Raw genomic sequence first — 23651 nt, 5'->3', positions numbered from 1 at the left:
AAGTGCTATGAAGGAAGGACATAGATAAGGGAAGAGAGCAAAAAGTAAATGCCCAATTTAAACAGGTGAGTCAGGGAAGGTCTCTCAGAGGAGAAGGAAGGTCTCCCTTCGTTCATGCTGATGACACACAGCATGAGGGAGCAGGCGAAGTGTATTCCAGCCAGAGAAAGTCTTCATGGCGTCATTTCTCTACATTCAAGTTCCTTTAAAAATCTAGCCTCAACAGGGCGGTGCCTGTGGCTAAAAGGAGTAGGGTGCTGGCCCCATATGCCAGAGGTGGCGGATTCAAACCCAGCCCTGGCCAGAAACTGCAAAAAAAAAAAAAAAAAAAAAATCTAGCCTCAAGGTCAGCGAAACCACACAGAGGAGTGCTGTGGCAGTGGATGGAACGGCTGAATCACTTATCTAGTCAACTCTATTTAGCTGGGCTCTAAAATGGACATAAATGCAGGTCCCTGAGGAGAACAAGGTGAAGAATGGAAATCACAAACATCACAGAGCAGAACAACAGCGCCCTACAAGCACTCATTTTGTTAGCTGACACAGATCACCACCTACAAAGGGCACCAAAAAATGTATGTGCATTTTAAGATGGGGAAAAAACCACAAATTTAAAAAACTGTAAAACCCCCCCTGAATATTACTAAATTTTCCGCAATGACAAGATATACCCAATGTGACTTACATCCAGCTTTTGTTATCAGTATGTATTGCATATTAAAAATTTAATAGTTTTTCCTTTCTTAAAATGTGTATGCATATTTTGTCACCTTCTGTATAATTCAATATTATGGTAGATGGGAATATTATGGTATAGACAGTACAGCTATGTTTTTAAAAGGTCTGCTGAGGTTTCCACTAAACCTTAACTTCAACCTAGCTGTCACTGGCTTGGAAATTGCTCTTTCAACCAGCATTAGTTTTCATTCATTTTCAACATGCCATGAAGAACATATCCAAGAACGAAATTGATAAATCAGTTATTACCAGTGCCACACCACCTGACATCACCAAGTGCTAAGGAGATCTTAGAGTTCAAATGACTTCCTCTAATCTTACTTTAAAACAGGGTACAACTGGCCAAGTGCGATGGCTCACACTTGTAATCCTGGCACTCAGGGAGGCCGAAGCGGGTAGACTGCCTGAGCTCAGGAGTTGGAGACCAGCCAGAGCAAGAGCAAGACCCCATCTCTAAAAACAGCCGGTGTTGTGGCAAGACTCTGTAGTCTCAGCTAATGGAAGGCTGAGGCAAGAGGATCTCTTGAGCCTGAGTTTGAGGTTGTTGTGAACTATGACTCTACTGCACTCTACCACAAGCAGCAAAGTGAGACTCTCAAATAAAAATAAAAATGAAAATAAAATAGGGTGCCAGCCACATACACTGAGGCTAGCAGGTTATAGCCCAGGCCAGCTAAAACAATGACAACTACAACAACAACAAAACAGCTGGATATTGTGGTGGGCGCCTGAAGTCCCAGCTACTTGGGAGGCTGAGGCAAGAGAACTGCTTAAGCCCAAGAATTTGAGGTTGCGGTGACCTATGATACCATGGCACTCTATTGAGGGTGACACAGTGAGACTCTTGTTTCAAAAAAAATAATAATAAAAATAATAATAAAATAAAACTCCCAGCTCAGTGCCCATAGTGCTGAGGGTGCTAGCCTTAGCAGTTAGGGTGCTGGCCACATACACCAAGCCTGGCCCTGCTAAACAATGACAACTGTAACAAAAAAATAGCCGGGCATTGTGGCGGGGGCCTGTAGTCCTAGCTATTTGGGAGATTGAGGCAAGAGAATCACTTAAGCCCAAGAGTTTGAGGTTGCTGAAAGCTGTGGCGCCACGGCACTCACCTAAGGCAACATAGTAAGACTCTGTCTAAAAAAAAAAACCAAAAACCAAAACTCTCAAAAATATAATCAGGGCACAAAATCTTTCTGTCTCTCTAACAACTAGAAAACAGCTTTTCTAATGAAGATACAATTCACTAGCTTGAAGAAGAGACTAATGCTTTCCTTTTTACCTTTTTCTCATCAGTAAGGTCAAGGGATTCGAGTTGTTTCCCCTGGTCTGCTGCATACAGTTCCAGGAGATTATCAAAATTTGTAGTTAATACAAGGGCTCCATTTTCCATCAAGTGGAGAACTGACTGAAGTAGCTGTTTTCCAGAATCTTCCATCTTTGACTCCAAGTCATCAAATACTTCATATAAACAGTCTTTGAAAAATGTGGATCGAACATTACTGGTGCGCTGGGAAGAGATTTAAAAAGAAAAATTAATCCAAGGCATTTGGTAGGACAGTTGTTTGAGACAGAGTATCACTGTGTCTGTCACTCAGGCCAGAGTGTTGTGTCATTATAGCTCTAAGCAACCTCAAACCCTTCAGCTTAAGGCATCCTCTTGCCTCAGCCTCCCGAGAAGCTGTGACTACAGGCACCTGCCACAACACCTATTTCTTAGAAATGAGGTCTTGTTCTTGCTTAGGCTTGTCTCGAACTCATGAGCTCAGGCGATCCACTGGCCTCAACCTCTCAGTGTTAGGATTTACAGGCGTGAGCCACCATGTCTGGCCTGACTTTTAAGAAATTTTTAAGAAAAATCAAGACAAGGACTTTTTTCTAACTCAGTTTGATAAAACAAGGCAAAATTCCTTACAAATATTTTGAGTAGATAACCTGTAAGGGTATTATATCAATTTCAGATTAATAAGAAGGTACAAATGATTAGGTTACACTGTTTCTATTTGTTAGATAAAGTCCAAGTTGTAGTTGAGCCCTTTACCTTACATTATGCCCATTAGGTGAGAGCTTGCCAACCTCTCTCCTACCTCAAATTTATTTCAATAGTTAATCTAATTATTAAAATATTAATATTAAAATCTGTTTTTTCTTCATCTATAAAATGATAAAAATTATCTCCAATAAAAGCACAGATGCCATGAACACAGCTTTTACAGCAGTGAGTGCAGAAAGAGTAAACTCAAAACAGAGATGATGGGACAGTAGTCTCGTTTTTTGTACACATATAAAGGAGTCATCATCTCTCATTCACACAATGCAATCGAGTTAAAAAGATAATTACCCTGAATAGGGCACATAAACAGACGTTCATTAGAAGAGCCAAATATGCAAACCCACAAGCTAGACATGAACGTCCCTGTTATACTCAGCATGCTGAGGTTTCAGAAGACTCCAAATGCACACCGCAGGGTACTCACAGGAGAGAGTTTCTGGATAAGGTCATGGGCAACATGGACAAGGTTCTTGTCTTCATGGAGACACTTCTGAAACTTTTTGCTCTCCTCATCTTCTAGAAGATCAAAATCGATGGCAGCGTCCAGCAAGGCCTGGATCAACCCCTTCCAGGATTTCAGGGCTGGAACCTGAGGGGCAACAGCAGCACTGATGCCTGTGCCAATAACCAGCACGAGTTCCCGAGGCTTCTTAGTTTTTAGGCTTGGAAGCAGCTTCCTGAAAAAGCAAAGCAAATGAGAGGACTGGAAGAGCCAATAGGTTTGAGGCACTTGGAAAGTATCTGACCAAAGCCACAGTTTTCAGTTGTAACTTTTACAGTTGCAAAGACAACGAGTTAACAGTTTTTGATGATTTTCCCAAACCAGTTTAAACAAAAAGACCAGAATATTGTGTGCTTACTGAAAAACAAAGTAATAAACCTATTTTTAGAAATCCTAAAGATCAATCTTAAAAAATAAATTTTCTCCTTCTTAATCCACTCAATTTAAGAAATCCCACTAAGTTAGGAATAGGTTCAAATATATCATAATTCAGCTACATCCTGCCACCTAAATTCTATTTTAAACCAATATTAAGTTTCAAAAGAACATATTTGATTTCTATTGCAGAAAGAGGGAAAATAATTTCATATAAATTAAGTTCCTATTGTTGAAAAATCTACAATAAGAGATTTTTTAAAAAGTCAAAAAAAAATTTAACCCTGGGGTGGCGCCTGTGGCTCAAAGAGCAGGGACCTGGCCCCAGCCCTGGCCCCATATACTGGGGGTGGTGGGCTCAAGCCTGGCCCTGGCCAAAATTGCAAAAAAAAAAAAAAAAAAAAAATTAACCCCAAATTTTGGAAATATTACGAAGCTAAAATTGACTAAGAGTTAGTGTAATATGGAACAAATCTGTCCTCTGTTTTATTCTAGATATCCTCAGGCCAAAAAAAAAAAGCCAACAGAATTCTAAAAAAACAGGAGCATAAACAAAGAAGTAACTATTCAAAAGACGTGATGAGGCTCAGCGCCTGTGGCTCAAGCGGCTAAGGCGCCAGCCACATACACCTAAGGTGGCGGGTTTGAATCCCCAGCCTGGGCCCGCCAAACAACGATGGCTGCAACCAAAAAATGGCCAGGCGTTGTGGCGGGCGCCTGTAGTCCCAGCTACTTGGGAGGCGGAGGCAGGAGACTCGCTTGAGCCCAGGAGTTGGAGGTTGCTGTGAGCTGTGATGCCATGGCAGTCTACCCAGGGGGATAGCTTGAGGCTCTGTCTCAAAAAAAACAAAACAAAACAAAAGACATGATGAAAAGTAAAAAACACTCTTTTCTTAACATGATAAGCATAGATTACTGTTTTGAGGCCTATATGTTAGACAGTACAGGTACAAGTTTTTGTTTTTGTTTCTTCCCCTTCATTCTAAAGACTATATTAAAACTCCTGTTTAAAATGTTCCTTCAGCCGGGCCCAGTGGCTCACACCTGTAATTCCAGCACTCTGGGAGGCTGAGGCAGGTGGATTGCCTGAGCTCACCAGTTTGAGGCCAGCCAGAGCAAAGGAAGACCCATCTCTACTAAAGAGAATAAAAATTAGCCCAGCATTGTGCAGGCTAGCACTCTACCCAGGGCGACAAGGTAAGACTTTGTCCCCAACCCCACCCCCCAAAAAAACAAAGTTTCTTCCACAGGGCCTGGTGGTTCATGCCTATAACCCAAGCACTCTGGGAGGCTGTGGCAGGTAGATTGCCTAAGCTCACGAGTTCAAAAATAGAATGAGCAAGAGACCCCATCTCTAAAATCAGCTGTGTGTTGTGGTGGGTGCCTATAGTCCCAGCTACTTGGGAGGATGAGGCAAGACAATCACTTGAATCCAAGAGTTTGAGGTTGCTGTGAGCTATAATACTACAGCACTCTACCAAGGGTGACACAGTGAGAACCTGTCTCAAAAAAAATATATACATGTATATGAACACAAATTAAAAAATAAAATGTTCTTTCATTTTAATTTTTGCTGATGGCTTGATTTCTTTTCTTCCCAGAAACTGCCTTTCTCAATCTTCTGTTCAAATAATAAAAAGAAGAGAAAGAAGATTAGCATTTAGACAAACCCTAAGAAAGGTATAGTACTTTTAAGCCTTGGGAAATATGGGTTTGGAGAACAGCCTCTAAAACTGCCTTCCCTGTCCCCAGCTCCTGTTTCAGGTCGCTCAAGAAACATGAAAAAAACTCATAAGCACAAGATACTCTTGTAGGTACTAATGATGCAGCTGTAAACAAAATGGAGTCCCTGATGGAGAAAAGTTTAGTCTCCTGGAAAAAACTGATAACAGACATTAGAAGCAAATGATGAAAAATGAGTTTCAGCTCAGAGGCATCCAGACAGTGAAGCGTACACAAATATACAGGCACAGAAAATTTCTAGGAGGGTTCAGAAGAACTGCAAATGGTGGTTAAGTGGAGACTAAGGAGAACAGGGCTTTTACTTTTCACTATATATTGTTATGCCATTTTAACTTTTTTTTTGAGACAGAGCCTCAAGCTGTCTCCCTGGGTAGAGTGCCATGGCATCACAGCTCACAGCAACCTCCAACTCCTGGGCTCAAGCGAGTCTCCCGTCTCAGCCTCCCAAGTAGTTGGGACCACAGGCGCCCGCCACAGCGCCTGGTTTTGGTTGCATCTGTCATTGTGGTTTGGCGGCCCGGACTAGATTTGAACTCACCACCTGAGGTGTATGTGGCTGGTGCCTTAGCCACTTGAGCCACAGGCGCCAAGCCGACATTTTAACTTTTTACCACACGCATACAGATTTGAGCTACATGGATAATTTTTCTAGTTAAAACTTCCATTTTAACAGTTGTGTTTCATTTCTGGTCCTTCCTAAAACCACTAAGTAAAAGTCCCTTTTTAAAGAAGGGTAGGAAAAGACAACAGCAGATGACAGAGATCAGAAGGCAACACAATTTTAGAAGTTGTAACATAGACGGATTCCCTTGTAGACCACTGGGAATGTCTGCATTAGACAGAGTTCTTAGCACTGAGACTCACCTTCTGGAGAGGTTGGGCTAGAGGACTCAAGTGTTCAGAACAGTGCAGCTGGGGTATGAGGAGCAGGTACAAGTCTGCATACGAAGACTACCCCAACCCTCTTTCTCAGGGAAGCTGCTCGGACAGTAGGAGTCAACTTTATACTCGCACTTCCACCCCCAATCCAGGTAGGAGATGGGAGGATTCCTCTTTGGGGAGAACGGCCACTATCTGAGAAAAGACCCACAATTTCTGACAGGTAGGAAGTGCTCAACTATAAGCATGGTCCATGTCTAATATCCACAGGGAAGGCCATCAGTGACCCAGCCCCTTACAGATTTTCCAACTGTTTTTTTAGTATTTTCTTCTAAATATAAGCAAACAAGCAAGGGTCACAAAACATTTGAGGAAGCCCCAATACCACAGACTAAAATAAACTGGCAGAAAGAAAAGAATTGAGAAAACAACAGATAGTATGGAAAAAGAAAAATTTAAAAGAAAACAACAATATCCTGTTGAACAGATTAAGAAATATAAAATGAGCAGAATGATGTAAAAATAGAACAGGCACACAAAAAGGCTTTTTTGAAATTAGTGGAATTATAATGTTAAGTATCAAACAAATAACACAAGATAATTTCTCCAAAGGGAAGTTACTAGTACCGAGTTTGAAAGAACCACCTAGTATCTAGATTTATAGATACATAACTGTGACATTTCAGGTTACTAAGAATAAAATGACAAACCTTACAAGTTTCTAATTAGAAAAGAAAAAGAGGACACACAATGCAAAGGGCTAGGAACCAGAACAGAGCGGATATTAGTAGACAGTAAGTGATAACCTTCAAAACTCAAAGAAAAATTTTCTACCAATTTTCTACACTTAGCCAAACCATCCAATAAATGTACATGTATGATAAAAAAAAAAACATTTTCAAATATGAGGTCTAACAACTAAATTCAAGAGCTCATCCTAGAAAAAGTGCTACACAGGGCAGCGCCTGTGGCTCAGTGGGAGGGTGGCAGGTTCAAACCTGGCCGCGGCCAAACTGCAACAAAAAAATAGCCGAGCATTGTGGCAGGCGTCTGTAGTCCCAGGTACTTGGGAGACTGAGGCAAGAGAATTTGCCTAAGCCCAGGATTTGGAGGTTGCTGTGAGCTGTGTGACGCTACCGCACTCTACCGAGGGTGAATAAAGTGAAACTCTGTCTCTACAAAAAAAAAAAAAAAGGAAAAGTGCTAGATACCCCACCGCTGGGTATCACTATGGTCACCTCTGAAGTCCTTCCCTTGGGAAGCTATGCACCCATGCTAGTACCTAGCCCCCCTTCAAAGCACTTTTGGAACTCTTTCTCTAGAATGACCACCAGCACTGTCATTGTACGTAATATTAAACTGGATGTTCTGAATGTCACCAAAATGTCTTTCCTTCAATATTTCCTTCATCTTCAGGTAAATAAAAAAGTCACTGGGGGTCTGATGGGGTGAGTAGGGAGATTTTCCAATACAGTTGTTTGTCTACTGGCTAAAACCACTCTCACAGTGTTCATAATTTTCCTGTTTCTCTATCAATGTTTACTCGCTTTGCTATGTTTCTCACAGCCAATGATTCTGATGCATAGTGCGACAAATTTTTGCAAAGTTTTCATCAGTTCTGGTCATTACTGGCTGCCCTGACCTCTCTTCATCAGTGACACTTTCCCCTTAGAAAAATATTTAATCCGTTTTGTACACTGCTATTTTTTTTAATGGCATCATCCTGGTAAACTTGGACTAACATGTCCCTGATTTCATTCCACTTTTGCCAAGTTTAATAAGAAATTAATATTTGTTCCTTTCTCCAATTCAAGCTCTGATATATCACAGCATGCAAATACGCAATAACGAACGCCACTCAGCAAGACATTGTCTCAGCAAGACACTGTCACACGTCAACAGGAACACGGCTGAGAGACAGACATACCAAGGTCAGGAACCCTTACCAAGTTGTTTGTTCAGTGTTGCCAACTGTAACTGCATACCAGCAGCAAGTTCCTCAACTTAATTGTCAGACCTCATATCCCCCCAATTTTTCTTCTATGAACCCTTACTAAGGAAGCTACACAAGGACATGATTCAGCAAAATGGAAGAGTAGACTAAAAAAGAAGACATGAGTTCCAGGCAACAGAGGACCCAAGACAGGAGTGATGTGAAGGGAATCAATCCTGAGGATGATGGGAAAGGGAGAGACCAAGTGTCAGCAATGCAGGAGGCAGGAGAACCACTGTTCAGCCGGTACCAGAGTCCAGAGGAAGGAATCCATGAAACAAACTACCAAGTTACTGATGTGTTTTTCGGTACAGCTAAGATAGATTTATTTCTCTGTCAAAGTCTGTGAGGATAAACTGATAGGTACATAGAAAACAAAAACATGAGATATTTAACAACACAGAGGAGAAAATGAGCAAGTAGGGAAATAAAAGCACAACACATTATTAGGCTCAGCTATGAATACTACTTTTATAGTCATAATAATGTAAATATTGAAAACTGGTTAAAACCAAACACTGTAATATAAACATACAGGGAGGATCAGGGAGCATGGAGCAGCATGGGGGTGGCACCAGTGCTAATTGAATCCTTATCTTCCACATTGGAAAATAAATTAAACTGAAAAGGCACAAAGTAGCAACACCCATATGGTACTTAAAAATATGGATGTTGATATTAGAAAAAACATTCAAAAGTTGAAAGTGATTATTTCTGAGGAGGGGTGGGCCTTCAAGTATTGACTTTTAAAACTATGTACATGTACATATCTACATAAAAAAATTAAATCCAAAATAAAAATAATTTCTTATATAAAAGTCAATAATTATTAGGTCAAAACAGCTAGAATAAAAGGTAAGTTTGTTATTTTTCTTAATTTCCCACTACTGGTAATTTACTGATTCTCTGATTCCTTTCTCTTGTTTACCTGGGCTTTTTGGTGGGGGGTGCGCCATCACTGAAGAATCCAAAAATCTCGTCTATATCAGAGGCCTGGCTCCCTGTAGAAGCCATCCAGTTTCTAAAATAGATTAAACACCATGGACCACGATTAGATCTGCAACGTATACCATTCAAAACAGCACATACATTAAACAGTTTTAATAATCTGTATACCCTTAAGGGTGTTGTGAAGGTATCCCCTGCTTACCAGAAATTAATGAGCATTACAAACTCAAGGAATTAAATTAGTCCAAAAGAAGTAAACTCAAAATCATGGGACTTTCAGCTTCTGCTCGTGAGGGCCTCCCCCAAACAACATCAACTCTTATCAGTCACTGGTTATCACTTCATAGAGCTTAAGAAATACCAGTTATTCTCCCATATGAGATAGGTTTGGAAAAGACATAGGGGATAAAAATGATCCATGGATAAGTGTGTTAATAGCCCCCAGTTATCCACTTACTTTAAACAGAAGTCACTGGGTCAAGAATAGAACCACCAATACTAACTTGCCAACTGATAAATACCCCCTGTTGCTTGACAACTGTGTCTTGGGGGTGAGGAGTTGGAGGGGGGCATCTCTCTCTAACCATGGACTGGGCTTTTAAATCAAGCCACTACAATAAATATTAAAGGTATTAAACAAAGATGTATTTAAAATGGCTAAATATGTTCAGGTGCTAAGATAACTAGCAAAAGAAAATGAATTACCATGATTGGCTCGGCGCCTGTAGCTCAGGGGCTAGGGCGCCAGCCACATATACAGAGGCTGGCGGGTTGAAAAGCCTGGGCCTGCTAAACAACAATGACAACTACAACCAAAAAATAGCTAGGTGTGGTGGTGGGTGCCTGTAGTTCCAGTTACTTGGGAGGCTGAGGAAAAGAATCGCTTAAGCCCTAGAGTTTGAGGTTGCTGTGAGCTGTGATGCCATGGCATTCTACCGAGGGTGATATGGTTAGACTGTCTCAAAAAAATAAAAAAGAATTACCATGATTATAATGAGAACTATAAAAAAGATTTTTTAACTGCTCAAAACTTAAGTCAATTTGCTACATCTAAGAACTATTAATTTAAAAATAGCAGTAATATTTTAAACACACACAGAATAGAAGACAATAATATATCCTACCAGCTTTGGGTGTTTTATTATAGCCCATTGTCAATATTTGGAAATGAACTACTAATAATTATTAAAAGTTTACTATTTTATTAATAACTTTTTTATTAAAACTTTTATCGGCTCAGCGCCTGTTGCTCAGTGGCTATGGCACCAGCCACATACACCAGAGCTGGCAGGTCCAAATCCTGCCCAAGCCTGCCAAACAATAATGACAACTACAACCAAAAATTAGCCGGGCATTGTGGCAGGCGCCTGCAGTCCCAGATACTTGGGAGACTGAGGCAAGAGAATCACTTAAGCCCAAGAGTTTAAGGTTGCTGTGAGCTGAGATGCCAAGGCACTCTATTGAGGGCGACACAATGAGACTCTGTCTCAAAAGAAAAAAAAAAGGCTCGGCGCCTGTAGCAAAGTGGTTATAGAGCCAGCCACATTCACTGAAGGTGGCAGGTTCCAACATGGCCCAAGCCAGCTAAACGCCAATGACAATTGCAACAAAGAATAGTCAGGTATTGTGGCAGACGCATGTAGTCCCAGCTACTAGGGAGGCTGAGGCAAGAGAATCACTTAAACCCAAGAGTTAGAGGTTGCTGTGAGCTGTGACGCCATAACACTCTACCAAGAGCAACATACTAAGACTCTGTCTCAAAAACAAAAACAACTTTTATAGGTTTTCTATATTACTTTTTCTGATAAACAGAAGGTTCAGTTCTTTACAACATATCCCATCAAACATATTGGAACTCTTAATATAATCATTAGGAAAATAGAAATCACAAAAAACACATCTTTCCAGTCAAATCTTTCATTTTGGCTGGATGCAGTGGCTCACGTTTGTAATCCTAGCACTCTATGAGGCCAAGGTGGGCCGACTGCTTGATCTTAGGAGATTAAGACCAGTCTGAGCAAGAGCAAGACCCCCATCTCTATTTAAAAACTCAGCCGGGTATTGTGGCAGATGCCTGTAGTCCCAGCTACTCAGGAGACTGATGCAGGAGGATCGCTTGAGCCCAGGAGTTTGACATTGCTGGGAGCTAGGCTGAGACTATGGCACTCTAGCCTGTGCAACAGAGTGAGACTCTGTCTCAAAAACAAAACAAAAACCAAAAAAAAACCTTTTCATTTTGTTGTTGAGAAAGTTGGGGCCTGGGAGAAGACAAATGAAATCATTTATCTCAGTAAATCCTGATGTAACTCTATCATCTCGGGTGCTTGTTAAAAGTATATATTCCTAAAAATAAAGCCAATTAATTAATTTAAACAGTCCGTTGCCAGGTGCTAATCCAAAATTATAGAACCAGAATTGCAGGGGATTCTTATGATATTATCAAATAGGAAAGACCTAAATAAAACGCAAACTTTTTGTTTGTTTGTTTTTGAGACAGAGTCTTACTCAGTCACCTAATTTTTTCCCCCTATTTTTAGTAGAGACAAGGTCTCACTCTTGTTCAGGATGGTCTCAAACTCCTGAACTCAAGCAATCCACCTGCCTCAGCCTCCCAGAGTGCTGGGATTATAGGCATGAGCCACCGCGCCTGGCAGCTTTTCACATATTTTTTAAAACTCTATCAACTAAGGAAAGCCTACATTCTAGAAAGCAGCTTTACCGTACACAGTCCTTTTTATTTATTTATTTATTTAGAGACAGAGTCTCAAGCTGTCACCCTGGGTAGAGTATCATGTCATCATAGCTCACAGCAACCTCCAACTTGGACTCAAGCAATTATCTTGGCTCAGTTTTGTCTGTTTTTCATAGAGATGGGGGGGGGATGTCTCGCTTTTTGTTCAGGCTGGTCTCAAACCTGTGAGCTCAAGCTATCCACCCACCTCGGCCTCCCAGAGTGCTAGGAATATAGGCATGAGCCACCTTGCCCAGCCCCTTACATAGTCCTTAACAGCTGCTTCACAACCATGCATTCCATGGATGTAATCTTGGCAGTCAACTAAATTTAGAAGCTGAATAAACTACTTTTTCTGGTGATAAGCAGAATTTGTTACATACGTCTCATCACCACTAATCTCTACCAGAACCCTGGCTCAGTCCTATCATTTTCTCCTGGAAAATATGCAAGGTAAGTTTTGCTAGACTATTTCTGACAGACGGTCAATTGTTGATGTCTATCCCTGAATACTAAGCTTTCTGACTTCTGTTTCTCTACAAAGTCAACAGTTCTGAAGGTCTGTTCCATCTACTATGATTTTAAAAACTTAAATATGATCAGTAGCTTCTAATAGAATATTTAGGTCCTCTTATTTATGAACTGAATGAGAAATACATTATGTCCACGTTACATATGACCCCATATTCAGCTTGGTTTTTTTCCTCAGTCTGAAAGTAGTGTTTTTCAACCTTTTTTATCTCATGCACACTTGAACCTATAGTTAAACTTCCATGGCATTCTTAAATTATGTTGATCAAAACAGAGTTAAAAAAAATATATACTTAACTTCTTTTGAAAATAATTAATGATCTTTAACAATTTTTGTGACACATTGGTTGAAAATCACACTAGTCTAAAAGATGCCTTATTTCCGCAGTTCCCAACCTGTAGGCCACGGACCAGTAGGCGTTAGGAATTTGCAGGAAAGCCTCATCTGTTATTTGCAATCCCCATCATTCGATTACCACCTGAGCTCCGCCTCCTGCCTGATCAGCAGCCCAGCCCTGAATGTAAGTTGTCTATGTGAGGGGTGTAGGTCGCAGGCTTCTTATGGGAATCTACTGATGATGATATGAGGTGGAGCTGAGGCAGTGATACTGGTGCTGGGACCATCTCATTGCAGGAAATAAGCTCAGGGCTCCCACTGATCCGCATTATGGTGAACTCATAGAAATATAGTACACAATAAATGTAATGTGCTCAAATCATGCTGAAATCACCTTCCTCCACAATTCACAAAAAACCTGTCTTCCATGAAACTGGTCCCTGGTGCCACAGCAGCTGGGGACTTCTGCCTCACATGATACGATCTTACCTGTATACCTCAGTGGTATGTTAGTATAACTCATAATTTCTTCTAGAGTTCCTGATTCTTAGGGAAAAAAATCCATTTTCGTATTTACCCTAAACAATATGCAGTTATGTGATATTACTAAAGAGTTTCAAAGATAACTGTGAAAATCTGAAACAGAATTCATAACACACAACAACTAGTTTGCACATTTATTTCTTTGTGATTATGATTAAGAGTTTTCATCTTAGTAAGACTTGCCATATATAGAAGTGGAAAAGGCTTTTCCGCCATAAGAAAACAAAGGCAATTACCTGTGGCACTGTCTTCATTACTCAAATTACTGCTAAACCACTGAGAAATCCTTCAAAGCCAACACAGTACAGCAAATAAAAGTCAGACACTTGGTGAAAGCTGAGAAAAGTAACAGCAACCTCATTAACAGAATTTTTAAGGCTGAGGTCTTCATATGAAACAGAACACACCTTGAAACCTTTCAGCTTGGCAGGAAACAGAACGCTTATATGTGGTGGGTAAAAAAGGAAAAAAATCAAGCCAAGTATTCTAGGAAAAAATCCAGTAAGGAAATGGGAAAGGGACAAGAAAACAGAGACTGGTTATCTGAATGAAATTAAGTTTGTACAAAGCAGAGGACCCGTGCACTTGAAAACATCAAGGAAGCCCAAAGCCCTGCTTTGGGGGCATCTTGGTGCAGCAAAGGCTACAGGTCTGGCCGTTCTCTCCCTCTGAGAGCCAGACGGGGCCTCCCTGCTGGTCTTCCTCACTCTGAACCTGTCTCTCCTGTACTTCCAGGGTACAATGCTCAGCTCAAACAAACGGTAGGCCAGAAAGGAACTCAAAGCAGTTTTACCTAGAAATTAAAAGTCTACAAATCAACCACTTGAGAAAGTGGTACATTCCTTGTTTTAAAAGGATCAGCTCTATTATAGCTAGTAGCCTTCTCCTCTTTATTTAAAAAAAAAATAAAGCAGTGACTAGAATAAAGTAAGGGCTTATTTCTGTAACATAAACAGAAAATTTTCGGTTAACTTCATGTCATTTTTTAAGGGAAAAAGATAGTAATCTGAACTGAGAAGAAACCAAACCTCTCTAATTGGGGTTTTGGACTAATTTCAACACATCTGGTTCTGAGCAACTATGGGTGGAAGGAGGAAGAAAAAGATGCCCAGGATAAGGTACCACAGAGAACACTCAACAAACTTGTCGACCTGAGCAAATTAGATACCCTGCTTGGGTTCATGATGACTGTTGCTCCATAATGTAGAACATAGGCTTTCCAACGAGTGCAGAAAGCACACTTGCCGTTTTCCTCTTTGCAATGTGCAGTCATGCACACAGAACGATGACATCCCCCTGTACCACAGGGGTCCTGAATACCCCAGTCCTCTAGAGCTAACTCAGTCAGATGCTACTTTCAACCAACCATAAGTGTGCTTGACAGTCTACCTCTATTAGGTAAGATCTCTACCAAACTCATTTCCTGTAAATTCGCTTTAATATGGTCAAGGATAAAATGCCAGACACAGACCACTTACCTTTACCATTTTACTGGCATTCAGAGCTCACTACACCTTCAAGGTCTGGGCTCAAGTGATCCTCCTACCTCAGTCTCCTGAGTAGCTGGGACTACAGGCGTGCGCCACCACACCTGGCTAATTTTTCTTTCTTTCTTTTTTTTTCTTTTGCAGAGACAAGGTCCTGCTATGTTGCCTGTGCTAGTCTTGAACTTCCAGCCTTAAGCAATCCTATTATCTTGGCCTCCCAAAGTGCTAGCTTACAGGCGTGAGCTACTATGCCCAGCTAGTTTCTCTTATTTTATGTATGAAATCCTTCCAATGTAGTTTACAATTAGAGAAAAAGAAAAGCTTACATAGCAGCAAAAGAGATTTCAAGACAAAAACTGGGTTAAGTCACAGTTTAGAACCATTCCGTGGCTTTTCACTATGTTTAATAAAAGTAAACTCCTTGTTGTGGCTACAAGACCTGGTATATCCGACAACCGCAGTCCACACAACATCCGCCCATCCCTCTCCCTTGCTGGCTGGGCTCTAGAGCTGCAGGGCTCTTTCAGTTGCTTCAACACACCCCACACATTCCTGGCTGCTGCCTTCACTTGAAGTGATATGTTGCAGCACCTCCTCCACACTCCTATTCTTGAAGTCTCAGTTTAAATGTGAAGCCTACAGGCCAGTTTTCCAGCTCTCTTCACCCCAAGTGCCTCATTTGTACTTCAGTTGCTTATCTGCATCTCTTAATAGTAGCGGTTACTGGCTTCTCCCAAAGAGGTGAAGCTCTTCTAGACGGTATAGTTGTCTGTCGTATTTATCATCCTATCCCCAGACCCAGCACAGTTCCTGTTATACAGCAAGTGTTCATGATGTAATCAATGTTCAAGCAGTTGATGAGTGTTACTGACTATGAGCTAATTTGGAGCCTAAGAGATCCACTGCTATTTCTAATTATCTGAACTGCAAATACCAGGGTGCATGGGTAAAGTTGTAGTGTTTTCCTTTATTCAGACAAATGCTCTCTGTGGCTAATGTTCATCCCTCCATACAAAAACTTTCACCTGCTTTGGAGATGCCTTCTTTATCTCTCAGTTTTCTTCTTCCCAATGACATGGAAAGAAATTAAGACTACATAGTACTTTTGCTGAAAGTCTATGGATTTGTTTTATAAAACAAAGATGTATGCACTTAACTCTCAGCTCACTCCATTCTGTTGTTGGAGAATTGGCCTGGCTACAATTGTATCTGTATATGCTTGCCAAGTTTAAAATGACAAAAAAGTGCATTAGTCACAATTTGTTGAATTTTTATGTTCAAAACTCTGTCAAATGTTAGCCAAGTACTGTGCTAGGAATATTACCACTACCACATCCAACTCACCTCCAAATATGCAGCATTTACAGTAAGCCAGGTTTTGTTTCCTATACTTCATACACTCCTCTGTGAGGCAGATACCAAGTGTCTTAGTATCACAAATACCTAAGAACAGAACTGGAGCACACCAATGGTAAGACGCCTGCTTAAAAAGCACAGGGCTACTCCCAACACAGAGTCAGCATTCTTGTTAACACACATCACAATACAATCTCACCAAAGAGAAATAAGATACGTGTCATACCCTTAAAAAGCCTATACCTTCAGGAGAACAGAATTGTAAACCTGAGGTTTGTGCCAACTTGAATATGCATGTGGGAGGTACCAAGGAGATTAACACCTCTGCTTTATTATAGATAAATGCCTTTGTAGGAAATGCAATAGAATCATTAGTATTTCTACTACTTTACCTCCTGAAAGCACCTAATTCCATTCTGACCTTTTCCTGGTCTCCCCCTCCCCAGTGGAAGATGTTCTTCTTTCTGTCCATTGCTAGAGGTTGGAAGTCCTGCCCCACCTCACTGCATACATTCTCTCCACCCTGCCCCCCTGGCTCACATCTCAGCTGTGCTTCAGGCACATGAGGTACTTGCTCAAAAGTTCCAGGGAATCACCCTTCAACACTTAAAGGTATTTTAAGACTGTACTTTAAACTTACAGGTCAAAGAACAGATGAACAACCTGCTCCTTATCTTAAGTTATAAAAAGATTTCTGAATGGTAGAACCACCCTGTGGGTGGGTGATAAAGTTATCACTGGGGGTGGTGACTCATGCCTATAATCCTAGCACCATGGTAGTCCAAGGCGGGTGGATTGCTGGAACTCATAAGTTTGAAACCAGCTGAGCAAGAGCAAGAGCCCAGTCTCTACTAAGAATAGAAAAACTAGCTGGGCATGGCAGTGGGCGTCTGGGAGTTCTGGCTACTAGGGAAGGTGAGGCAGGAAGATCCCTTGAGCCCAAGAGTTTGAGAGATTGCTGTGAACTATGATGCTATGGCATTCTACCCAAGGCAGCAGAGTAAGACTCTGTCTCAAAAAAATAAATAAATAGAAAAGATTACAGGACGGCTCAGTGCCTGTAGCTTAGTGAGTAGGGCGCCAGCCACATACACCAAAGGTGGCGGCTTCAAGCCCGGCCAGGGCCTGCTAGACAACGACAACTGCAACCAAAAAAGACGTTCAGCAAAAGTGGCATTGTGGCGGGCACCTGTGGTCCCAGCTACTTGGGAGGCTGAGGCAAGAGAATCGCTTGACCCCAAGAGTTTGAGGTTACTGTGAGCTGTGATGCCACTGCCCTCTACAGAGGGCGATACAGTGAGACTCTGTCTCAAAAAAAGATTACAGGACGTTATGTCCTCCTTTCTGTTTTAGGCAGTAGCATATAACTATTTATTGATTTTGAAAAGAATGCCATGTGCAAAGGCTGTCTGGAAAGTATCCAGTCCCCGTATAGCAGTTTCAAACAAGAGAATGACAAACCAAAGGGTACCTTGGAAAGTGGCTAAATCTGTAACCTGAAGTAACCCAAAACTAGCTAGGTATTCTTTTCAGGATATTCTTGTTATCCCTAATACAAATAACTGAAAAATTAACATTCTCTCTGATATGTCAATAAGCTAAGCACTGAAAGCCCAAAAGACATGCTCCACAGTAGCCAATAGAAGAAAGATGAGGCTAACTAGGACAAAAGGCTCTAAAAGCACTGCTCTGTTGAGCCGGTAGCATCAGTCTTTAAAAAGTGGCCAGTGAAAGGTAAAGGATGGAAAAAACATGAGAGCAAGTAGGCTACAGGACTGAAAACAATTTTCCTAAGAGCGAGGGAGGTCACTGGACGCCTGAGGGGCTCAGAGAGAGCAGCCCAGGCTGTGTTGCCTAGGCCCTCATCCAGAAAGAAATGCACCTTTCTTCCTGGTTGTGAAGAGTAAAAGATCACATTTAGCTACCCTGTCACATTTAGATACAGGTGATCACCACTGGTGACATTTTGGTTCATGTGGAGGAAAGTTGTTCTCCAGAGCAACTCTCGGAAGAGGTTTGCGTGCCCTGGGTTCCTGTTTATGTGTCAATCCCACCGCCACTAGTTATAGCATGTCCCTGCTTTACACCATGAACCTTCTCCCTTCTTTTGGCTTAGCATCTTAATAAAATTAACTTTTAAAAATACTCAGCTTGAAGATTCATCAAAAGTGCAGTAGTATGCATTTCTAGAGTAGAAGGAAAAAAAGGAGCAGTCCATTTCCAGTGTCTGAGAGTAGCAAGACACCCAGGAGGCATGGGGTCTGAGGGGATTGACTGAGAGGGAGTCAGTGGAGGGCTGGCTGCCCCTCCTCCTCTCCCTGTAGAAATGGTTCCTGTGGGGCTGGTGAAACTGCAGTGAAGTGCTGTTCTGGTAACAGATCTCAAACCTGCTCCTTAGCCACAGAGTCAAAAGTGGAGTGTCTCTTATGGTGACCCTCAAGGCCTATGAAGATAGATAGGTAAGAGCTGAAAGTAAGCTTCTGAAAGCAACTGAGGAGCTTTATGAGAAGTTGTGTGTGCCCTGTTCGATGTCTAGGTATTATTGTGTTGTATTCCACGATGCCTAGACTATAAAACTTGGTAATTGGGGTCGGCGCCTGTGGCTCAAGTGGCTAAGGCACCAGCCACATACACCTAAGGTGGCGGGTTCGAATCCCCAGCCCCGGCCCGCCAAACAACAATGATGGCTGCAACTAAGAAAATGGCCGGGCATTGTGGCGGGCGCCTGTGGTCCCAGCTACTTGGGAGGCTGAGGCAGGAGACTCGCTTGAGCCCAGGAGTTGGAGGTTGCTGTGAGCTGTGATGCCATGGCACTCTACCCAGGGGGGATAGCTTGAGGCTCCATCTCAAAAAAAAAAAAAAAACAAAACAAAACCAAAAAACTTCGTAGTTTCTGTCCTTAGGTATTTATTTCCTACCCACTTTCCGAGTACTTTACTAAAATGACAATAGAGGAATTTTTCATAAAACCAATGACGAGAAATACAGAAGCTAAAACTTCATCAGATGAAGGATTTTTCTCAATGAATTTTTACAGATGGAAAGTGAGATCTCAATGCAGACCTGAAAATGAGGACCAGCATAAAGTCTAACCACTGTACAAATTCTCTTCCTTCCCCACAGCTAAGCCACAGAACCACCTCATCTATTTTCTTCACCTACCAAACCAGAGGCTTAGGAAAAAACGAACTGAAATCTGAACTGGTTCAGCAGGAGCACAGGAGAACTGGAGATACAGGCAATGGAGAAAGCACACTGGAAAGCGGTGCAAGCTTCCATTCTCATCCCAGCAACCACAACTGTCTGCTGGAAAAATGGCAGCCAACAAGCATTTGTTCAGACATACACACACACACCCCAACTACCCTATAATCATGCCCACTGCTCACCAAGACCCATCCTGGCATCTTTTTTTTTCCTTGAAACAGAGCCTCAAACTGTCCCCGTGGGTAGAGTGCTGTGGTATCACAGTTCACAGCAACCTCTCCTGGGCTCAAGCTAGTCTCCTGCCTCCGCCTCCCAAGTAGCTGGGACCACAGGTGCCCACCACAATGCCCGGCTACTTTTTGGTTGCAGCTTTCATTGTTGGGCCTGGGCTGGATTCAAACCCACCACCTTAGGTGTATGTGTCTGGCGCCTTAGCCACTTGAGCCACAGGCGCCGAGTCCCATCCTGGCATCTTAAAATAACAAGAAAACAAAAAAATTAACAGCCAGGACCACTAGACATTTAAGGAAATCTCAATATAAAAGAGTCAATTCATTCCTTTACGAAATTTGTAAACAATTACTAAGTGCAGGCACAGTTTTTTTTTTTTTTTTTTTTGGCAGTTTTTGGTCGGGGCGTTTGAACCTGCTACCTCCATCATATGGAGCCAGTGCCCTACTCTTTTGAGCCACAGGCACTGCCCTGCAGGCACAGTTTTTAAGGCTGAAGTTACAGTAGTGAACAGAACAAACCGGCCCCCATGGAAAGGAAATAAGTCAGTAAAATGTGTGGGATGCTAGAGAGTGACTAAATGCCCCCGGTGGGAAAAACAAACCAGGGAAATGTGACAGGGGTCTGCACTTTATTAAACAGAGGGTTCTCCCACTGAGGTGACCTTTAAGAAATGACTTGAAGGAGATGAGGGAGCAAGTGACTGGATACCTCAGAGAAGAGACATCCAGCCAGGAGAACTGCAGGATAAACAGGACCAATGCAGAGAACAGAAGAAAACTAAGGACTGACTCTCTGAACCTGTCAAATCTATGTAACAAGAATTAATGTTATAATAAAGAACAAAAGAAAAAGAAAAGATGGAGAGAAAAACCAAAGAAATAGTAGAAGAAAATGTCTCAGAACCGAAGATGATGAACTTCCTGAATGAAAGGGCCCATGACAATGCTGCACAGTAGATAAGAAAAGCCCCACACTATGGACACCACCACGAAACTGCAGAGCTGATGCCAGGGCACTGTATCCAGGGCAACAGAGACTGGGTCTTAAAAAAAGACTGGGGGGGCTCAGCGCCTGTGGCTCAAGTGGCTAGGGCACCAGCCACATACACCTAAGGTGGCGGGTTCGAATCCCCAGCCCGGGCCCGCCAAACAACAATGATGGCTGCAACCAAAAAATAGCCAGGCGTTGTGGCGGGCGCCTGTAGTCCCAGCTACTTGGGAGGCTGAGGCAGGAGACTCGCTTGAGCCCAGGAGTTGGAGGTTGCTGTGAGCTGTGATGCCATGGCACTCTACCCAGGGGGATAGCTTTTTATCACGTAAAACATAAAATAAACACTTAAAGAAATACACATACTCTTTAATAAGCAGACCAAGATTGCCCATAATCTAATGGGGTCAAAACATCACAACAAAAGCATTTTCCATCTTTTATCAGTTTTCTCTTGTTCACATACTTTTAGAAAGGCCACTCTGTAAGAACAAGTGTGGTCCTTAAACATAAACTAGCCAAGAGCATAAAGACATGTAAGTGCCAAACTGCTTTAACAAAAATAACCAATGATACAGTTCTTCTTTGTAGGTGGCAGAGTCTGGGTCAAAGACCCTAAATGTGTAAAACTGACCTTACCAAAAGCCAGACAGGCCCGAGGACAAGGGCCTTTCTCCTTAGACTTTGATGCTGCCAAGTAGGGGCTGTGGATGGCCAGAGCTCCTAGGCCAACAGCTATGACTACTTCCAGTTTTCCACAGTGATTCAACAACTGTTTCCACGTGTACCATGATATTAAAAAAAGTTGTACAGGTTTAAGCTAGACCTGCCTTGATCATTACTCAAAAGCTAAATAAAAGTATAATAGTAGTACAAAGGAAATCTCTTTAAAATGCTGGTACAGAAAAAAGGACCTCACTCATGTTATAGATCCACTATATTCTAATTATTTTATCTGCCCTCCTGCACCCCTTAGGCAATCTTAAGGTAGATTCTAACACCACTCAATGAAATAATCTCCAAGTATAAATGTTAGCTCAGTGAGTCAAAAAGTCAAATTTGTGAGAACAGCAGCAGAATTCAGATAATCTAATGTTAATGCTAACTGTATTCAAGGGGAGTGTGAAGTGAATCCCACTTATTAAGGCTAAAGTACTTAAGTATCCGTAGAATACTTTTCTATAAATGGAAGTTTAGAGCTATAAAGATCTCCTATTAAAATGACAAAAAAACTGAAGCCCAAGTTTTTTGTTCAAGTTCACAGTGGATGAACTGGGAACTAGTCCCAGATCTCTGGGCTCCCAATGCCCACACTTTGCAGGACACCTCCACAGAGTACCTGCTAATTGCTTCCTTTAATCTCTCTAAAACCATAAAATGATACCCACATACTTCCTGCTCTTAAAGGAAATGGAACCTGTGGTTAATCTGCAACTAATAAATCAGTTTGAGAAGCACCAATTTAATTTTATGCCACTAATTAACTCTTTGGCTCAAGTGATTCTCTTGCCTCAGCCTCCCAAGTATCTGAGACTACAGGTGCTCGCCACAACACTTGGCTATTTTTTTGTTGTTGTTGCAGTTGGCATTGTTGTTCAGCAGGCCCAGCCCTGTTTGAACCCGACAGCCCCAGTGTATGTGGCCGGCACCCTAACCAGTGAGCTATGGGCACCGACCACACGCACCAAGGATGGTGGGTTCGAGCTTGACTAGGGCCTGGAAAACACAACTGTAACCAAAAAAAGAGCCAGGCATTGTGGCGGGCGCCTGAAGTCCCAGCTACTCTGGAGGCTGAGGTAAGAGAATTGCTTAAGCCCAAGAGTTTGAGGTTGCTAGGAGCTGTGACACAAGGGCACTCTACCAAGGGTGACATAGTGAGACTCTTGTCTCAAAAAACAAACAAACAAAAATAACGCACTATCAAGTTTTTCTTTATATTGTTATTTGGGAGGCACATACTGATATATCAAAATATATGTAAAAAAACCATGTGTGAACAGAGCAGTACTGTGTGCAAATGAAGATACCAATAATGGAATTTCTTTCCTTATGTTGAAAAAATTCGGACAAAAGGAGTTCCCAACAAAAAAAGAAATTTGAGAAGTGGAAAAATGCACTGTCTAAAAAATGATCAGTTGAATGAGCAAGAGAGAGATGACAATATAGAGATTTTAAAAAAACCAAGAGTGTGGTGCCCACAGCTCAGTGGGTAGGGTGCCGGCCACATGCACCAGGGCTGGTGCGTTTGAACCCAGCCAGGGCCTACACAACAAAAAAATAGCTGGGCGCTGTGGCAGGCACCTGTAGTCCCAGCAACTCGGGGAGGCTGAGGCAAGAGAATCGCTTGAGCCCAAAAGTTGGAGGTTGCTGTGCACTGTGATGCCATTTCACTTTTACCGAGGGTGACATACTGAGACTGTCTCAAAAAAAAAAAAAAAACCCAAGAGATGTCATATTTACATAAGTTCTTTATACTCAGAGAGCAACTTTAAATTACCAAAATGCCCATCTTCTCAGGAAGAACATTAAGGAAACTGTATCTTTAGTACCACATTGGCTAAAGTGGTAGACTATCATACCAAACACACACTTTAAATTCCTCTAAATTTCTCTACAAAGTTCCTTCTCCAGAAAAAAGTGATCAGTGTTTTTATTTTTAAGCACTATATAGTGTGTGTCTTGAGTTAACCTGAAACCCAAGACTCGGGGCTCCATGTCACTAGCAAGGATATCTGAGTTGGTTCTTCACTTTGTTTCCCGTGACAGAACACCAATTCTGCAAGAACCGATGTAGTTTCCTTAACACCACAAGGAAGGTTAAGGTAAAAAAAGGATCTTCCTGGCTCAGCACCTGTAGCTCAGCAGCTAGGGTGCCAGCCACATACACAAGAGGTGGGGTTTGAACTCAGCTGTAGCCAGCTATATCAACAATGACAATTGTGGCTCGGCGCCTATAGCTCAACTGGCTAAGGCGCCAGCCACGTACATGTAAGGTGGCGGGTTCGAA

At 41.9% G+C, this 23651-nt stretch overlaps 1 protein-coding gene across 2 annotated transcripts in view; it reads right to left on the bottom strand.

Moving 5' to 3' along the window:
- FAM118B (family with sequence similarity 118 member B) overlaps nucleotides 1-23651 on the bottom strand; it is a 37046-nt gene that overhangs the window by 10927 nt on the left and 2468 nt on the right. For both annotated transcript variants that reach the window (XM_023516788.1, XM_003795889.3), the window contains exons 2-4: nucleotides 9212-9304; nucleotides 3216-3468; nucleotides 2021-2248 (exon numbers count right to left, since the gene is read on the bottom strand). In XM_023516788.1, the coding sequence (XP_023372556.1) occupies nucleotides 2021-2248; nucleotides 3216-3468; nucleotides 9212-9297 (567 nt within the window). In that variant the 5' untranslated portion in view covers nucleotides 9298-9304. The remainder of the gene's footprint in view (nucleotides 1-2020; nucleotides 2249-3215; nucleotides 3469-9211; nucleotides 9305-23651) is intronic.

Source organism: Otolemur garnettii, unplaced genomic scaffold (genome assembly GCF_000181295.1).
Source record: "Otolemur garnettii isolate 467f Iridium unplaced genomic scaffold, OtoGar3 scaffold00097, whole genome shotgun sequence".
NCBI lineage: Eukaryota > Metazoa > Chordata > Mammalia > Primates > Galagidae > Otolemur > Otolemur garnettii.
This window is presented reverse-complemented; position numbering and strand designations above follow the sequence as displayed.